General features: G+C 31.4%; 1 protein-coding gene across 1 annotated transcript; it reads left to right on the forward strand.

Annotated features, from left to right (window-relative positions):
- Window positions 1-726: 726 nt before the first annotated feature.
- Window positions 727-1,814, forward strand: LOC149374054 (uncharacterized). The gene is made up of 6 exons (XM_089594953.1): window positions 727-788; window positions 853-1,024; window positions 1,097-1,258; window positions 1,314-1,329; window positions 1,380-1,562; window positions 1,717-1,814. Exons 1-6 carry the CDS (start codon window positions 727-729, stop codon window positions 1,812-1,814), a joined length of 693 nt encoding a protein of 230 aa, XP_089451079.1.
- The last annotated feature ends 12,775 nt before the right edge of the window (window positions 1,815-14,589 follow it).

A 14,589-nucleotide genomic window follows, 5' to 3' on the forward strand; every position in this document is an offset into this window, starting at 1 on the left:
AGAATAAGTACAGGAATTAGCACAAAAATAAGGAATAACATTGGTCGGTATATTTGTATAGTTTGCATATACAGATGGACCAACCAATGTTATTTCTTATTCTTGTGCTCATTCCTTATTCTTTCTTTCTCTGCTTACGCCTTTATTTTTCCGTGATCAAACTGGGTATCTAAAGCTTTGTTCGGGAGCTCAAATCCGGTGACATAATGGTGACTTCCGGTGTCTAATTATTGACAATGGCCGAAAATAAGACACCGGAAGTCACCATTATGTCACCGGATTTGACCCTATGAATTCGTTGTAATGCGTGTTGTATGTTGTAAGGACCTTAATCTTTAACTTGGACTGTTTTTTCTGTAAGTACATAAGTACAGTTCTCATATTAATGTTTTTGCAACTCCCGTTGTAAATTTCGAGAATAATTTCGAACTCAACAAACGCCATGTAAGTATACTGATTTTTTAACATTTTCTAATATTTTCAGTTCTCAAAATGGTAAATCATGTTAATGCATTAAAAGTTGAAAGTGTACTATTGTAGGTTGCTTTTTTTGTCAATATATATTCTAAGCATTTATGATAAAAGCACACGTGCTTTAGTTTAATTAATACAAAGGAATTTCTCATTGTATCAGGTACTAATTTGGTTTTCTAAACAGTCCATTAAGAGTGAATTTTTTTCAGATTAGCTTTAATTTGAGTGAGAAAGCTAAAAGAACACCGAGTAATGGCTATGATGTACTCACCTAATCTTGTCTTTGACGAGTTGACAGACAAAGATCAAACAGCGTAAGTGTATTACATAAAAAAAATTTCATCATGTAAAATATGTATAACAAAAGTATATTTTTAGCGAAATAATCGGTTTCATCGACGAAATAAATGATGCTCAAGAAGTTGGAAGTGCAAAAAAATACAAGTTAATGAAATTCATTATTAATAATGGTACGGGTAAAAGGATGGTGTGCCTGATATGGGGAAATGAGTTGATAATTAAGTTTAAAGATGATTTTTTGATTCATCGGGTATGTTAGTTGTTACATTGTCATGAAATAATACTTGTTAGTCATGTTTTTATTTCTAAAGTTTATTTTTAGATTGTGCATATCGACGGTGGTCATACCAAAGCAATAAAAATTACATATTCAAAAGAGGTTGCTAATCTAGTTCCGTTTGAACTAATTATCCAAGCAAATACCGTCGTTGAATTTATAGGATATCACCAAATATCAAAAGATATTGAGACCGAACTTGTTCTCGTTGACTTTGAGACCAGAGACCATTAAAGAAGTTGATGGACTGATAAGTTAGTAGATTTCTTTAAAAACTCGTTTTTACTAACATGAAAATAATGTTTCTCTTATCGCACATTTTTTTCAGGCATTGAAGGCTATGTTACAACGAAATTCACTCTGTCACCTAGTCGTTTTGATAATTCTACATACGGTTGTGGTGCTATAACTGATGGTGTGCATAAGATGACCGTCCAAATTTCAAACTATTCCGAATTAGCTCTTGAAAAAGGAGTCTTTGTAACAGTTACAGGAGAGATAAAACATGACGGTGAGATATACACGCCATTTTTGAGCATTTTTTTATTTTTATACATTTTTAACATTGTTATACCCATAATACAAGTGCAAGAATAATAATTGAAAATAATTAAATGAACTTCAAAAAACTTTTTTAAGTGGTCCCATTATACTCCTGTGCAAAGATTCGATGCATATCATCGGAGATTTGACAAAAGATCGAATGCCACAGGAAAAACTGTTGCAAGGAGTAAGAACTCCAAAAAGATTTTTCATGTTTTAATACAGCTTAATGTAACATTACTTAAACTTTTTTTACCACTATTTTGAAAATGAATAATTTAAAATTTAATATCGTTAAATTTAAAAGTTACTAAAATCTTCAAAGAATGATATAAATAGACATGTTTTATAATTAAAAATTAAAAGTAAACAAAAGTATTTGGTATCAAAAAATGCTAAGTGAGCAATCTGTAAATTTAACAGAAACAAACAAAAATATTTCGTGACTCTTAAGTATTTGTTTTTATTAAAATGGTTTTTAATATAATGTATTGTAAAAAATATATGAAACAACGATTAATGTATATGACGTATATAATTATAAAGTAAAACCTTAAAACTCCAAGTGTTCAGACTAAAATGTCGTTGTATATTGTCAGTACAAATTATATGTTTAAAGCTATACATAATAGTTAAGTAAGCTACTTACAATGTTAAGTGAGCAATGTGTATATTATTTAGAGTGTAAAAAAAAAAATTCATTGTTAATTTTGTATTAAAACTTGATTATCGGACTATTAAGTATATGAAAGTTGAGTAAACTATGTAAAATGTAAATGTTACTATAAATTTATTATTTAGATTCTAAAAATATTCGATGTATTATTGAAAATTTTGTATCAAAACTGTACTATAAGATCGGTGAAAATGTGATAATACCGAACCAAAATTGAGTCACGAATAAAAGCATTTCAAAATTAAATTGTTTATGGTTAATTAGTCAACGTAGTTTGTCGTTTTACACTTTTTATTTCAAAATTAAAAAAGCTATTGAAAGAAATATATTAAATTTGGTAAAATTCATGGATGAAAATTTTTTTTTTTTAAATACAAAAAAGGGTATATGTACTTAAGATTATAATAAATCTTGGACTATAAGCTTTGAGCAACATTTTTAAAAAAATTTTATTTATGTTTACTAATTTTTAGTGCCTGACAAACAAAATTGTTCAAATTTTACAAAAAAATTATTACCGTGGATTTTGACACATCACATAAAATGATATAAAAGATCACTGATGAATTCTGTAGTGATGCACCTGATGTATTGTCGCAGATAAAGACAGAAGATTGGCAGCAAAGCACTTATAAGTGACCTTAAAATAAGTAATATTTCAGTGCATTAATGACAATAGATCAAGAATCAATATTAAATATATCAATAAAATATTTATAGCTTTTATTATCAGTTGTAGCTGCTGGTAAAAATAATTAAATGTTGAGTGAGCATTAAAATATTTTGAATAATCATGGTAGTAAAAGACATATTTTTTAGTTAGAAAAACTTAAAAGCAAAGGACAAACCATTACTTAAATTCACACTTCTTTTGACGAAAGGATTGTAGAGAAGTTCAATACGTATGCATCAAGCTTGTATTTTCCATTTATACTCGTACTGTGACCTTTTGCTGAATGTCCTAATTTCTTGAATTTTTGTCTTATAAATCGAGCTATACAAATTCATAACCAGTGTATTCATAATTAAATAAACGTAAGAAATAAAATTTACAGTTTAATGACATCTGCTTACACATAACATCCGTTGCTGCGGTTGTCACGAGCAGGAAGCTGCTATACGTGGTCTGACTCGTATCTTTGCTCGAAAGAATTTTTTGTGATACTATGAGTCCTTGCTGAAAATACAATACATTCATGATTATTGGACAAAGTCAAGAGTTATTAAACATTATATTTTTAGAAAAATACGTCTATATAACTTACTAGCAGCCCCCCGTCTTGGCTTTGCCCGAGACTTACTAAATAAAACACCGTAGTGTGTTGACATGTAATGTGAAACATTTTTAGTTAGAAAATTTTACACATATTCCCGATACATCTCAGAACAAAAATCTTCTTATTAAAAACATATTTTTTCGGAATCCATATAGTTTATTTGGTCAAATAATAAGGTGTAAAAATTCAAAAAAATAATTATGCTGAAAAGTGCCGTGCGTTCTTTATGCCATAAAATAATCGATGGCTATAAGAAGTTGTTAATTTACAGTTTCTTCTGTATAATTCACGAAAAGGGCTATATTTTAAAGCTGTTAAGATTTTAAACCCCCAAAAAATTTATATTAAAAAAAAATTTTTTTTTCTCATATCTCACAATTTTATTACCAGAGCAACAAAGTCCTGGACCTTAAACCCAACATTTTTATTGCCACAAAAACAGAAATACATTTTCTACTTATTTAAAAATCTGAAGTAGGATCTTTAAAGATTTCAGAGATTGCTGTGAGGGTACAATGAAAAGCTGATCTCTCACGTAATGGACTCTTAAGTTGTCGATTTTGACGCTGCTGTTTCAATCTCGATAAATTTTCTGCGTCAGTTTCTTGACGCCTCAAATTGTATTCATTAGATACATTTGAAGTTTTCTTTCCAATATACCCTTTTGCGACTATTGGCATGCTTACGACTTTTATGACCCCTAAAGGCTATTTTCAGTCAACTTTGTTAATTTTAATACATTTGTTGGCAAGGTAGTTCGACGTCCGATGACCCTAAAAAAGACCGGTGAGCTTCTTTAGTTAACTCTTTCTTGACTGCAGTTAACAGCAATTGTGACTGCCTGGATACCTCAGGGTGATCTTCTCTGGCTTACTGTTGAAGACCCAGACTGATTGGGAGAAAAATTACAAAGTCCGAAGCTTTGAGGCTAGCTGTAGTGCTCTTTCCCAACGTCTCCCGGTATAACGTCGAAGACGTTGGTGTCTAAAGCACCTTTTTTATTTGCAGATTCAGTTGTTTTGGTGATCTTAGATGGGGAAATTGGTTAGTGATACTTGTCCAGTGGAGGCTGTCCCGTTGGCTCAAGTTTTTTTTCCTCTATAGCTGTTATAGGTTTGCCCAGCACAGACCTTGGAGAGGATCAGTGATTCCTGGTTAAATGCTTAGAGTCAAGAGGTTAATATAGAGTCGTCGGTCACCGGGTTTTCCAGCCTTGCGAAGAACAACTCCGCAGGTGACGTCTGCTAGTGAATGGCTGACTTGGTTTAATAGTGCCCGTCTTTAGTTAATATAGTCTTTTAGTCGACGAATCGCTTCCGGAAATGGTAATAAAAATGTATTTGTTGGCAAGGCAGTTTACACTTAGGTGGCCCCTAAAAAGAACCGATGAAATTGATGGTTAAGTAGGGAACGTAAATACTTATAATGGCCCTAAAAAGCGCCAGTGGTGAAACTTCCAGGCTATTCTTTATTATTATTCCTGATGATGATGAGCTGGCTACGGGTTGCTTGATTCCTACCCTGGGAGTCTCGATGTACGGAAAGTGTGATGGAGGGAGGTACGCCGCTGACCAAAGAATATCTCGTCTCGGGTCGTTCCCCGGATAACCAACTGCTCATCTTTAGACGGGAACATGTGGGTAAGCGCGTTGGGGACGCGACGACCAAGAAGGTAGTCGTTGTGGCTTCCCGTGCCCCTCAGAGCTGTTTTCCCTTGCTTACATTTGTAACCACAAATTTTCTAACTGTACCAGGTGGGATGGTGGGACTGCCACACAACTCTGAAGAGTTGGTGCAGATTGTGCTCTGGATAGATTAAATATGTCTCCTGATGGTATTCTGGCAGACGACATCGGTTGGAAATAATTTTTTTTTTTTTTTTATTGCATTCGTCGAGATTCAGGGTGAAGGGTAACCTAGGTCCCTTCCCCTTTAGAAAAGAGTGTCGTCCGTAACCGGGACACCCAGCTGCAGGACTATCATCAGCATTCTCTGTACAGCTTGTTGAGCTGCTGAAGCTTGACTGTAACACGATCGATACGCTCCGGCGTATTATAACCACACTTATTTAATTATGTTGCAGGTAGCTTCGATTTTATGTCGACGCCACCTAGCGGATTTTACTGAACTAAAGTGAAAAGCTGGCGTATTATTGCAAAACTTTGAGCTCATTTATTGCTATTGTTATTAAATTTTTTAAGATAAAAACTATACTAAAACCATCTAGGAAGTATCATGAATCAGTGTGCAAAATTTCAGCAAAATCGGTTCAGTAGTTTTCGCGGTTAGCGATTACAACGGTTTTAGCGCTTCTGCTTTATATATTAGTAAGATTTACACAATGTAATTCCCAGACTATAATTTTTCTCTGAATACTCCAGTTGAATATCGTTGATCTGCAAATGTTAGGCTACATCTAATCATAACAGTAAAAATAAACATTCCTATACAAGCATACAATATTAAAAAAAATCAATAAGTTTGCTAAACAAATAAATCAAAAACAAAAATAAAATCATGCTAAATGAACACATCAATACACAAACACTGCACCTCACCAAGTACCCTAGGAATCACAAAAATCAGACTTGCAGTTTCAACCTTGAACTAAAATTTCCTGGTCCTAATCCCAACACATATTCAGAATCCAGATCTTGCTAAAGGATAAGTATGAATCAAAATAATTATCCAGAATCCAGATCTTGCCGAAGAATAAATGAATCAGGAAAAAAAGTACTGTGCACACTCTAGATCGTAGAATCTGGAGATGAAAATTTCATCATGCGAGGTGCCAAACGTTACATTTAAATAGCATATACTTACATAATTTACTTACTGTTTAATAAATACTCCCAGTACTTTTACTTAACCTTAATCACTATGTGCGACAATCATAATAGTAAGGGCTGTATCGTCTATATAATATACGTACTTATATATCACTCTCTCTCTCTCTCTCTCTAACTATTGTAAATATGGTTCTATTCAGCATTAAAAACAAAAATAATAAACAAAACAAATTTCAAATCTTTTAGTTCATTTCAGTTTATTATTATTTTTTATTTTTAACTAAATTCAGATATTTTCAGGGTAAAAGTACTTTTTAATTTCAACCAACTTTAAAAATACTGCGCTTGTTTCAGTTTTAGCCAATCACAGAACGAATAAAAAGGCTTCAGTCACGTGACATTTAATCTTTTAAAAAAAGATTCGTTTTTTAAGTTTTTGTTTCAGTGAACTACATGAATGCAGTATTTATTTTCGAAGATCTTCGTTCTTCCTATGGGTCTGGCGACCCCCTTGATACCTAAAAAATTTTTTGTTTTTATACTCATCTCATGTTGAAAGAACTTCGTTCTTACCGTAAGTCCCATGACCCATTTATACCCGCTTGTTTGTTTCTTCTAATTTGTATCTTTTTTTTTAATTAACAATTTTCAATTGCATGTTACATATTATTTGAGATGTTTTTTCAACTCACAAAGACTTAACCGTTTGCTTAAACCCAGTAGATCAATATTAATTAGCCGTTTAACTATTGTAAATGTATGAATTCGATGTAACATTGCCCACATTGTGTATGTTTTAGGTGTTTGAAAACCATTGATTCAGTGGTCCAGGTAGTGGTGACGGTAATTAACAATTTTTGTATCCAGACTCTTGCACAGGCTTATTTATGTATTTTGATCTCTTGAAGTAGATTAATTATTTCAAAGAATTGTTGAATGCAGTTTTATAACTAATTATACTTTTTGTCGTAAGGAAATCAATTAAATGCATAATGTCGTGATGTATACTTTGATTTATGTGAAATTACACAAAAGATTGAAACTCACGAGACTACATTAGATAATTAAATTACATAAGACGTATTATCTTTAAATTACATATTATTTAACTTTATAAGCAATAAAGAAAAACTGTTTTTCATGTCAAGGGCATGGCTTAAATTCCATTATGATAGTAGATAAAAGTCTGTCAGGAAAGGCGGTATGTAGTTAAACAATGCACTTTACTCGTGTGTAATCAGCCGTAATAGACTGCGTTTTTCTTATTTTTTTCTTCATACAACCTATTATTGTTGTCTAAAAGTTGTCTCTAGATGAAAGTTGTAAACATGTAAAGCACTGTGAGAAAAAAATCTGAAATCAGTCTATAATTAAAGACTGTCAGTGGTTTTAAAGTGAAACAGTTAAGACAAATTTTTTTTGAAAAATATTTTTCTTTAACTTTCTCACTGAAATAATGTATGAACCAAGCTTTGATTCTTAAATTGTTGACGCCATCGCTAAAGTTCTTTTTTTTAACTTCAAAACTTGTTGCAAAGAAAATATTTTGTTAAAATGTGTTTGCAGTTCAAATAATATTATAATGTCTGAAATGCGGCAAGTGTCGTCTTGATATTCTATGTATCTACACTTTCAGCCTATAATTTATATCTACGATTGTAATTTTACATGCAATTTGAGTGATCATTCAAAAGAATGGCAAGTATAACTTCCAGGTATTAAAAGTTTCATCTAAAAATTACATCGTGGCTTAAAAAATAGCATAGTACTATATCTTTACCTAAGTATTGGTGTGTTTTATCATTTTTATAATATTTTTTTCCATACATTATACAATTTTGCTGCACATTACTATTTAAAGCAGGACTTACTACCTTTTTAGTCTGTAGTATTTTGGTGTTCTTAGTCTCAATAAAATATGTATTCTTACTTTCCTCTTGAGCATCTAGCAGGCTTGCTATTTTGTTCTTCTAAGTATAGATATTGTAGCAATTAAAGCGTGTACAGTATTTACTAATACCTGCAAACATTAAGGAAAATACTTAAAGTATTTTGAAAAACATTTGTTTCAAAACAGTCATCTTTATTTAAGATAGTTGCTTCCTAAATCAAAAGTATCTAAAAAATAACAAAACTTTCAGCAATACTAATATAAGGGTTGAAACGTACTCGTATATGTACAAAATTTGAGACTGATATACCACTTTGTAATTTAAATATCTTCGTCGAAGAATCACTTTTTTAACACAGGAGCGATGGTACAAACACATCATAGCCCCATTATTTTAAAAAGTGTAACTTACCGCATATCTATAAATAATAAAAAAACTACGAAAAACTACCTGCGACAGTAAAGAAATACATAAATTTTTGAAAAGTTTTAAACCACATAGTTTTCAAGCAATAGTAATAAAAAACGTGCTCTCTGTTGGATTTTCGAAGATAACCCAGTAAGTATCGCGTATGTGGTAACGTCGCATTGTCACATGAATACAAGTAGATAGACGTATATATTTATGTATGTATAAGTATACGCAAAGGCATTTACATTTTACTCTGCTATTTCGAATGCGAGATGATATATGTATATTGTATACCTAAATATAAGATTGACCTACATATTGCGAAACAGCTACCTTAAAGAATATTGTAACTTGTAGTCGAGGCATGACCAATGTCATATTGATAACACAAAAGTAAAAATTGCGTTTTAAGTTATAAAGAATTAATCAAAGTGACTACACAATACATCATTGTAAATTTATTCATTTCATCGACAACGGTCATAAGAGAACGTAACTTTACGTAAATAATTTGGGAACTAATTTGAAATCTTCACTACTTGATTTTGGGTTCACTGGTGGAAAAATAAAAATTATCACTCGTTTATGAGGGCTGCTTTACGAGCCTTGTTAAAAATCTTGACTTCAGCTTGTGACATGAACTTTTCGTTTTATAAATGAAAGCCTTTTTAAATTCGTACAAAACATACAATTTTTCAATTGTATATATTTGTACAAATAGTGATTTTTTTGCATTTTAATCACATCAGGCAACTATAAATAAACTATGTTTTTTAAATTGTTGTGAAATTAATAAACATTTGTGTGATGATCACGCAACAGAATAACTAACACTAGTACACAAAGAGCACTACTTGTAACTCAATCTATGAGTGTTAAAAAATCTTTTCAAAGCTTAAGTGATGGATTTATAGTAAGTACCATTTTTAATTTAAACAAACGTAAGTATAAGGTACTCACGGGCATTGATCCAGTCTAAAAATTGAGTATATAATACATTTGTATACACTATAGAGCATACTTTTTAACCATAACTTAAGGGTTCATTCTGATTTTATTTGTAATTCCTATTCACAACTTACTATCTTGTGAAATTAAATATAACTAGTTTGAAACTTTATCACAATCGTTATTTGCAACTTCTTCTACTTTGTCACGTCTATTTTGAGGACTTGTTGTACATATATTCGTTATTGATTTTTGACATATGATATAAAGCTCGTAACATATTACTTTTTTTATTGTACTAATATTTCGTATAAATAACATAATACTTCATGTATAAGAAAAAGACTAAACGCTAGTGATTCAATGGACACAAATCCATTGCTTACCAACTTAATAGTAAAGAATTTGCTGGTAGAAGTAAGCAATATCTGCATTTTTGCTTCTTTGTGTTAAGAACTTGTCAAAGCTTGTTGAAAAAGCATTTCACTAAGGCGCAAAATTTTAAGCTTTTCAACAGCCCATACGAAAAAATTTTAAAATATGAACTTTTTAAAGATATTTTTCTACTTAAAGAGATATGTTATGTCAAGATAAATTTACAATCCTCCTTGTTATACAATAAAATTGAAATAAGTCAGTACACAAAAAATTTGATTAGAAAAAGAAAATTGAAAGAAATGATGATAATTTTTAGACATATTAGGTATATTTGAGAACATCACAGTAAAAAATTCTTTTTTACACTCATCTTCTTGACCATAAGACACAAAATATTGAATTTCAAGGAATAGCTGGAGATATTTCCAGCTAGATACCCGGTAAAAAATAAATGGTCATATTTTTTGGCCATAATTTTTGGCCATCAATTATGACCAAAATAAATGGGCATTCATTTTGATGCATAATATGGCCAATAAACATGGCCATTAAATATGGCCAAAAATTATGGGCAAAATATGAACAAAATTCAGATGTGTAATTGGCACATCGTTAATAAATATTTTTAATATATTTTAGCCCCTGTATAAGTGATTTAGGTATATGTTGTGGACACAATTTGTTCCCATAGGTTATGACCAAAATGAATGGGTAGAATTTTTGGTGTATTTTATCGCTGAAATGTGTGGTTAGAAAATATAACGAAAAATTACCGGTAAAAAAAAACTAGCAAAACTTATGAATAGAAGCAGCGCTGTTCAAAAAATTAAATATTTGTAGTATATCCTTACTCGTATAATGCAAAAATAGATCGTATACGTGATTGTTACTTATAAAATGAATGACATATTATTATTATGATGCAGATTTTACATTTTTAAAAGTAATGAGTATAATTTAAATTTAAGTTTAAGTCATAAAGTTTCTTACAATTTTTCTTACACTTTTTTATTGTAGTGTTACACATTTGTAATTTCAAAATATTCTATTTTTAAAAAATTATTTTTTTTGTGAATTTTACAAAATAGTGACAGTTTTTGTTACCACTTATTTGTACTACACATAGATACCTTTTTATATACAATTTACAGTGGTCTAACTAAGGGCCACTATACGGATGGCAAAACTAAAGTGGGGAACTTAGCTAATTTATTTTAATATACGGCAATAGTAGTATTTTATTTTATTAACTTACAAAACTCATAAACTAGCTTAGTCCCCCACTTTTCCTGTTTTCATCCGTACAGTAACACCTCACACATTCATCGTACTTAAGTACATGAACGTGTATGCAAATAAATTTTTTAACAGGTAGACGTAGATAGATTGACAGCTAAAGTTATTATCTAAAGAAGCAACTGTACATAATAAGTACATAAACACGATAACAGCTAAAAAAACAAATGAGTACACCTAAATTTTCAGCTGTTTTTTCAGCTACATTACCAGCTGAAAATTTTTTCTAGGATATACACCTGTAATGTTCAACAATTTTTTTAAACATAATACAGATTGGGCACAGCACATATGTATTCAGCATTAAGAACATTTGATGCGAGATGCACACAAACTTTGTGTATGCGGTTTGTGTCAATCGGTGTTGATGCGTTAGACACGCTGATAATTTTTTTGGAAGGATCATTATTTTTAAACTTCTACTAAATGACAAATAGTATACTTTGTCGATGTGGTTGGGTCGACCATAAATTCGACAATTTTTACATAATTTGTATCTGCAGTTATCGCAAAGAAATTGTTCGATCGCAGTCTGCTGATTTTGCACGAAGTAAATAAACACCGTTGTTTCAACATTTTTCCATATGTTCTAGCATTTTGTAATAAAGAAATCTGTTCAATAAATTCAAATTTAGTGGGATAATGCTTTCCAAAATATCTAGCATGAGTAAATTTTAAACTATGTTTTGCATGTTTTTGGTCTAAATAAGACACATTATCTAGAACTAACGATTCTGGCATTTCAATTTGTATGAGTTCTTGCAAGTACAATGCACATTATTGCATTGGAATTGCTCTACTGATTTGACGAGTTACACCTTTTTCTGCATGAACCATTTGAACAATTTTACCACTTCCATTTTCAAAACAATAACCTGAATGAGTCAGCATTGGTCCCCAGTTTACAACACTTGATGTCAAATGTAACAACTAGAGAACGTTATACGTCATGGCACTTTGTGAATACAATCTCTCTGTTTCGACAACAAATTCTATTAACATTTCATGCGCGTACTGTGATTCCACAAATGTAACACAATCTTGCATTAAAATGTAATATACTTTCACAAAAAAATTCCAATGTTTAGCATTAGGATAGAATTTTGGGAAACTCTTTAGAATTGTATCATTCAAAAACAAAATCCAGTTATCATATTCTACTCCTTTAAACTTAAATCTATCATCTACATTACAAGATAATCTTTGCAATAGATTTGGAAGCCTTACTTCTTTTAAATATGTATTAATTTTATCTGTCATCTTTGTTTAAAGCGTAATGTAAACTTGTTGTTTCAATCCAATACTTTAAAAACCTTTTCCCGTTTCCCAAGTTATTACAATGCAAAATGTCTGGTACAAATCTATCAATAATGATTAATTTAGGTAAGTCTGCTAAAACAGTTAATTTTTTCACCCCTTTCATCCCTTTTCCATGTTTTGGAGCATTAAGCGCTTCTAGTGCATGTAAGACCATATAAGACTTTGTCTATTGAGGAGCTGGTACGTCTAAATTTACATATTTAACGCTGCAACCTCTTCCTTGTTTTACATTTAGACCTCGGTGCAAGCACCAACTACAACCATAGTAACTGTTAAACTGTTTGATTCCCTGCTTTGGCGCACGAGCTGAATCGACGCAGCAGCCCAGAACGTGAACTTGTAAGCGACGTTGTTGACCGTTAATTGTACACTGAACGCGTACATCTGCTAATTTATTTATTTGTTGAACAAATGGTTCTAAAAATAAATCCATATCTGGCTTGCCTTTGCCGAACCACATTTCACAAACAACGGGTTTTTTAATTCGTTCGTGATATGGTATTTCATTTACAATAAGTTGAATGGGCCAAAGAGAACAATTTGAGCTGACAAAAATAGGAGAATCATCACTATTAACAACAGCCGATACAAAGTTTTTTTTTTGTTTATCTGATAGGTCATTTAAAATTTTTTTGTACATTAAACCATCTGTAAAATCTCTTATCACTTCGTCACCATTATTTGGATGATTTTTTTAATTTTCAAAATACTCACTATTTTCCTGAATTAAACTTGCTACTTTTTTTTTTTACATTATACATTATGAAATAATCAGTATACGTCAGATCTTTCAAAATAATAAGACTTTCGCATGATTTGCATGTGAGTTCTCTTTCGTTTTCATCAAACTTTCGAATATATTTATCGCACTTAGAACATATTGCATGAAACTGTACATTTTCGTTGCTGTTAATTAATTTATAAACGAAATATCTAGTATCTGGCAAAACTTTATCAATGAAAAAACTATTAATCAACTTAAATACATCCTCGATTGCAGTTTGCGATAACTTATGAGTAACCGCGAATTTAGTTACGCCCAGCATCATTTCTGATTTACTAACAGTTAAAGGCATCAATACTGGAGCTTTCATTTCATCTTCTTTCTCAATTAAATCGCCCAAATTTTTGAAAGGTCCTAATATACATTCATCCTCGCCATCTGAAATATTCATGTCTGGAAGATCGTTCTCTTCGCTGTCTGCAATATCATCCTCACTGATACCATCAAATATATCAGGATGAACGTTTAGTAATGTTTTATCCTATTAAATCATAAATATACGTACATTTTTTATTATTGGAGGCATGTGACTCTAATGCTCGTCAGTAAATTAGAATTTAATACGTCCAATAGGTATACAAGCGAATGTCGATACACTTCAATCATTGTATTAATAGGCGCATATGTATAGATGGCGGTACTCTTCATACAAGCACTCTCTATTACCATCCATACATGCCCTTTCTTAATATATAAGATATAGAAAATACTTGATAAAACAAATCCACATAATTTCTTTTTCAAGAAATTTTCCTTTGGAGAAATAATTAAGAACGAGAAAAAATCCTCCCCGGGTGCGGATCGAACACACAACCTCCTGTTTACTAGACAGTTGCTCTATTACTTGAGCTACCGAGGAGCTGTGCATTCACCGTAAGTTTAGATAAGTTTTCGCTCTTAATTCTTAAGCTGTCTTTCACCTAAGCTCAATATTGTAGGCATGTGACTCTAATGCCTGTCAGTAACTTAGAATCTGTCGGTAACTAGAACTCTTCGTAATAGAGAGTGCTTGTATGAAGAGTACCGCCATCTATACATATGCGCCTATTGATACAATGATTAAAGTGTATTGACGTTTGCTTGTTTACCTATTGGACGTATTGAATTCTAATTTACCGACAAGCATTAGAGTCACAATTCTACAATATCGAGCTTAGGTGAAAGACAGCTTAAGAATTGAGAGCGAGAACTTATCTAAACTTACGGTGCGAGTGAATGCACAGC

The sequence above is a fragment of the Copidosoma floridanum genome, unplaced genomic scaffold, assembly GCF_036245765.1.
Source record: "Copidosoma floridanum isolate Cflo_tuat_1 unplaced genomic scaffold, Cflo_Japanese_pri ptg000022l, whole genome shotgun sequence".
In the NCBI taxonomy this organism is placed as follows: Eukaryota; Metazoa; Arthropoda; class Insecta; order Hymenoptera; family Encyrtidae; genus Copidosoma; species Copidosoma floridanum.

What these genes read in the sequence shown, in the direction of transcription:
- LOC149374054 (XM_089594953.1), top strand. Translation starts at nt 727, where the DNA reads ATGGCTATGATGTACTCACCTAATCTTGTCTTTGACGAGTTGACAGAC. An exon ending in ACAGACAAAGATCAAACAGC is followed by an intron (nt 789 to 852) that starts GTAAGTGTATTA and finishes GTATATTTTTAG; the next exon opens with CGAAATAATCGGTTTCATCG. An exon ending in AGGAGAGATAAAACATGACG is followed by an intron (nt 1,563 to 1,716) that starts GTGAGATATACA and finishes TCCTGTGCAAAG; the next exon opens with ATTCGATGCATATCATCGGA.